At 36.0% G+C, this 5,548-nt stretch overlaps 1 protein-coding gene and 1 pseudogene across 2 annotated transcripts in view; both read left to right on the top strand.

The window, feature by feature from the left end:
- The window catches only part of SART3 (squamous cell carcinoma antigen recognized by T cells 3), a 32,929-nt gene that overhangs the window by 7,237 nt on the left and 20,144 nt on the right, over positions 1-5,548 (top strand). For both annotated transcript variants that reach the window (XM_011377795.2, XM_011377796.2), the window contains exons 2-3: positions 3,317-3,443; positions 3,714-3,818. In XM_011377795.2, the coding sequence (XP_011376097.1) occupies positions 3,317-3,443; positions 3,714-3,818 (232 nt within the window). The remainder of the gene's footprint in view (positions 1-3,316; positions 3,444-3,713; positions 3,819-5,548) is intronic.
- On the top strand, positions 111-229 carry LOC111730595 (annotated as a pseudogene).

The raw sequence follows: 5,548 nt of genomic DNA, 5'->3' as shown, positions 1-5,548 counted from the left end.
ACAGGCGTCTTGCCCTCCTGTTGCCTTTTTATAGCCACAGTTCTCAACCTCTGGCAACCACTATCTGTTCTCCATTTCTAGAATTTTTTTCATTTCAGGAATGTTATCTAGTCTACAGCCATGCCTCCCTGAACAAGCCCGACCATGTCTGATCTCAGAAGCTAAGCAGGGTCAGGCCTGGTTATTACTTGGATGGGAGACCACTTAGGAAGACCAGGTGCTATAGGCGTAAAAATAATAAAAAATAAAGGATTGTAAGATGACAAGATCCTTGTAATCTGTAAGGTCAACCAACGGTTGTGTCACCTAAAAAAAAAAGTTATCTAAAATGGATTCATATAGTTTGTAACCTTTTGAGATCAGCTTTTTATCACTCAGTGTAATTCCCCTCATAATTCATCTGCATCGTGTGTATAGTAGTTCATTCCTTTTTAATGGCCGAGTTGTATTCCATGGTTTGGGTGTACCATGGTTGGTTTAATCATTCACTCATTGAAGTACATCTGGGTTGTTTCCAGTTTCGGCTGTTAGGAATAAAGCTGTTATGAACATTCATATAGGCTGTTTGTGTGAACATAGGTTTTATTTCTCTGGGAAAATGCCCAAGGGTGCATTTGCTGGGTGATATGGTAGTTGTATGCTGAATATTATAAGAAACTGCCAGACTGTTTTCCAGAGTTGCATTTTATATTATCATCATCAGTATGAGTGATGCAGTTTTTTTGCATCTTCTCCAATATTTAGTGTTGTTACTCTTTTTTTATTTTAGCCATTCTGTTAGATGTGTAATGATGTCTCATTGTGGTTTTAATTGGTATTTCCCTGATAGCTAATGATGTTGAACCCTATTTGTGTGCACCTATTTGCAGTCTATGTGTCCTCTTTGGATATATATGTTGGTTCGTGTGTTTTGCCCCTTTTCTAATTGGATTCTTTGTTTTTTACCGTTGAGTTTGGAGTTATGTATTTTAGATATTAGTCCTTTGTCAGATATGTGCTTTGTAAATATGGTTTGTTTTTTTTCCAGTCTGTGGCTTGTCTTTGCAACCTTTTAACAGAGTGTGACAGAGTAAAATGTTTTAATTTCGATAAGATCCTAAGTGGCTGAGAGTTTTTATCATGGATGGTTATTGGATATTGTGAAGTAGTGCATTTTCTGTATCAACCGATAATCATGATTTTTGTTCTTTAGGCTGTTGATATAGTAGATTATAGTGATCGATTTTTGAAGATTGAACTAGCTTTGAGTACCTGGAACAAATCCCACTTAGTCATGTATAATTTTTAGTTCTATAAGTTTTCCTCTCCACACTACTAGCTGTATCCCACTTATTTCGACTTGCTGTATTTTCATTTTCAGTTCTGTGTATTTTAAACTTTTCTTTGAGACTTCCTCTTTGACCCACAGATTATTAGAAGTATATTGCTTCCTTTCCATGTGTCTAGAGATTGTCCCACTGTTACTGATTTGTGATCAGAGAATGTACTCTTTATGATTTCATTTCTTTTAAATTTTTTGAGCTTTGTTTTATGGCCCAGGATGTGGTCTCAGTGAATTTTTCAAGGGCACTTAAGAAAAAAAATGTGTATTTTGTTGATTATTGAGTGGACTGTTCTATATATGTCAGTTAGGTCATTGTTGGTTGATGGTGGTGTTGAGCTCTATATCTTTGCTGATCATCTATTAGTTTTAGTTTCTGAAATGGGGGATGTTGTAGTCCCCAGTATAATTGTAGATGTCTGTTTTCTTTCAACTCTTGTCAGTTTTTGCTTCATCTGTTTTGAGGTTCTGTTGTTTCGTGCATACACATTTAAAATTGTTTTGTCTTCCTGGTGGGTTGATTCTTTTATTGTTATGTAATGTCCCTTTTTATGTCTGATAATTTTCTTTGCTCTGAGTCTACTTTATGTGTTATAAATGTAGCCATTTCTACTGCTTTTTGATTGTTTATAGGGCATATCTTTTCCATCCTTTTACTTTCAGCCTACCTACATCCTTGAATTTGCTGTGAGTGTCTTATAATCAGCATACAATTGGGTCATGTTTTTATGCACTCTGCCATTCTATGCTTTTTAATTAGTATATTTAGATTCCAGACATTTAATGTAATTATTGATATGTTAGGACTAAAGATATTTTCTGTTCATTTCATGTTTTCTTCTCTTTCTTTTCTTGGCTGCATATGGGTTTACTTGAACATTTTTTAGGATTCCATCTTCGTTTATTTATAATGATTTTTAGGTTATTGCTTTGTATAGTTTGTAATGGTCGCTTTGGGTATTTCAGTATATTTGGCTTACATGGTATTTGTGTTTACTACTGAGTGGAAATCTCCCTTCCGTTTATGCCCCTTTGCCCTCCCTGTTTTAATTATCATTGTTTTGGGTACCAGATAGTCTTAAAATTTTTGTTTAAGTTATCACATACAATTTAGAAAACTCACAAGGAGAAGAATCATTTATTGTACTTACCCACTTTTCTGTTCTGTTTTTCTTGATGCTTCAGGATTTCTTTGATCACTTTCTGTTTGAAGAACTTTTGTTAGCTATTCTTCAGGAGTAAGTCTGCTAGTAAGAAATTTTTAGTTTTCCTTTGTCTCAGATGTTTGATAACTTTTCAAGCAATTATTTGAATTTGTTGTTTTATTAGTTTGAAAAGTTTCAAATGTTAAACTTGTGTGCTGTCACTTGGCTTCAGCAGACACCAATCTGTTGTCATTTTTGTTTTTGCCAATATGGATCTTCTTCTTCATCTTCTTCCTCCTCCCCCTCCCCACTCCTTTCCTCTCCTCCTCTGCCGTATCCCCCTTCTTCATCTTCCTCCTCTCTCTGTCATTTAGTAAAAGAAAAGAGCTGTTACCTGTTATATATCTGACATGCACTAAAGCATGTTACTAAATTTAAAATCCTCATGAGAACCTTATGAGCTACAATCTAAGTGGTAAGCCCATTTTATAGATGAGGAAATGGAGACTTAGAAAAGTTAATAACTTGCCTAAGGTCACACTTTGTGTTTGTTTGTTTGTTTGTTTCATTAGAATGTTTCCTGTATTTCAAAGAGAACCTAAGTTTGTTCTGATAGGAATTGTAACAGATTTGAGGGAACTTTATGATTATTATCAAAAGCCTCATTTCATTGATTTTTTTTTTCTTCCTTTTCCTGAGGGTAAGTGTTGCCTTTCTATTTCAGAGGCTCTCCCAGATAGCACGTTTATTTTGTTTGTGGTAGACATGTGCATTGTCACCAGTGGTGAAAAAAGCTAAGTTATTTTGAGGATGGCATTTTAAATTTAACTTCTGTTTCTTTTCCTTTTAGTTGTCTATCAATGTCTATGACTACAACTGCCATGTGGACCTGATCCGGCTGCTCCGACTGGAAGGGGAGCTTGCCAAAGTGAGGATGGCCCGCCAGAAGATGAGTGAGATCTTTCCTTTGACTGAAGGTAACACTTCAGCAGGCTGCTTTTATAAACAAAGAATTTGCAAAATACAAAATGCTTAACAGGTGTAGGATATTATGATTTTAGTGATTTAATCTTATTTGGAAGTAGAAACCTTTTATGTGCTTGGTTTTAAGAAATGAATGTCTGAACTGTGCCAGGTTGTATAAGATGGAGGAAAGGTTGGCATGTTGGTGACTCAGTAAAATTCCTGCTTTCTGCCCTGCCTTTGGTGAGGGAGGTGGTAATGTAGGACGTGCTGTTGTCTTGTAGAGCTATGGCTGGAGTGGCTGCATGACGAGATCAGCATGGCCCTGGACGGTCTGGACAGAGAGCATGTGTACGACCTCTTTGAGAAAGCTGTGAAGGATTACATTTGTAAGTTCCCTCTGGACTTTTCCAAGTGTGTCTGGCAGTGTTATCTAACATCAGTCTCTGCTCTTGTGGATTGTATTGTGAGATGCTATTACCCGGAAAAGAGAGCGTTTGTCTAGCAATTAGAAAGATTTGAATTCAGTTACCATGGTCTGTGGTTTTTAATTGAGGATATTTGGTTTTAAAATACAGGCATACGTTGTTTTATTGTGCTTTGTTTTATTGCTCTTCACAGGTATTGCAGGTTTTTTTTTTTTTCCCTACAAATTGAAGCTTTGTGGCAACCCTGCATCGACTAGTCTATCAGTGCTATTTTTCCAATAGCCTCAAATGGTAGTTAACAGTTTTTAGCAAAAAAGTATTTTTTAATTAAGATGTGTCCATTGTTTTTTTAGACATAATGCTATTGCACACTTCATAGACTAAGTATAGACTAAGCATAACTTTTATATACGCTGGGAAGCCAAAAAATTTGTGGACTTGCTTTATTGCAGTATTTGTTTTATTGTGGTGGTCTGGAGCCCAGCATGCAATATTGCAGAGGTATGTATGTATATATATAAGAAATATTTGTAGATAAATATAAGAAATATTTGTAGTAAGTAAATGATTATACTCACACCCAGCATTTATCTGGCAAGAACTTACAGGTATTTCCAAATGACTAAAAGTTACCTTTTACACATTAAATGAGTTTTTAGAAGTTTGGACAGCATGCTTTTTTTTTTAATATTAAAAGAATGAACAAAAGCCTTTTTCATTTTGAAATAACTATAGATTTATAGGAAATTGCAAAACTAGCGCAGAATACTCACTTATCCAGTTTCCTCCAAAATCTTAAAACTGATGTAGAAAATCAAAACCAGAAAATTGATCTTACAACATGGGTGTGTAGTTTTGTGAAATTTTATCCCAAATGTACATTTAGGTAGTTGCCACTGCAGTTGAATTATAGAACCCTCTCATGCCACAGAGATCTCTCCTTTGTCTGCTGGTGCTGATGTTTTGCAGTGCAAGTGAAATGTAGATGCCTAAGTTGCCTTTAAGTCCCTTTACCCTCGCCCGTTGATTATGTAATTCTTTAAATATTTTCTTTGCATACATTGGGGACCACATCAGACAATGCTATGGACAAAATGTTTTTAAAAAGCATTAAAAAAAATTCACTCTTTTAAATTAAACATCTTTCTTCCCTGATTAAACATCTTTCTTCCCTGATTTTCCTCACTCTCCATGGGCATTTTTCTGTTTGTGAGAAGCATCAATACTTAGAGGGTAGACCGCTCTGAGGAAGAGAATTTTTCATGTACCTTTACCAGCCAAGAAGAATTGATTAATTTTTTACTTTTTATAATTTGAAAATAAAAATAATAGGCATTTCGTGAATATAAAATTATACCGAATGTGCTTTTAAAAGCTGTCCTTGTGCCTCTGCTCTGATTCCACCCATGTAGCCTCTTAGAATCTCTGGCAGAGTTCCAAATGCATGATGTTCCCATGTTTTCTGTGGATCCTGTTACCCGCTTTCTTAGTGTCTCAGAGTCATCACGATAACGGCACCAGTTCTCTTTCTCTAAGGATCTTTTGTCCCTTCCCAGACTGTAATGTTTTCGGTCCTTTATAGTTTTGCGGTCATCCCTGCCATCAGGCCTCGACTGTCACTTAATGCTGATGTCAGCGTGCCTTCCCTTTCCACCAGCTGCTTCAGGGCTGCTGTGGGTCAGGAAACCAGA

Source organism: Pteropus vampyrus, unplaced genomic scaffold (genome assembly GCF_000151845.1).
Source record: "Pteropus vampyrus isolate Shadow unplaced genomic scaffold, Pvam_2.0 Scaffold322, whole genome shotgun sequence".
Taxonomy (NCBI): Eukaryota; Metazoa; Chordata; class Mammalia; order Chiroptera; family Pteropodidae; genus Pteropus; species Pteropus vampyrus.
The sequence above is the reverse complement of the archived record's forward strand: the minus strand, read 5'-3'. Positions and strand labels throughout refer to the sequence as shown.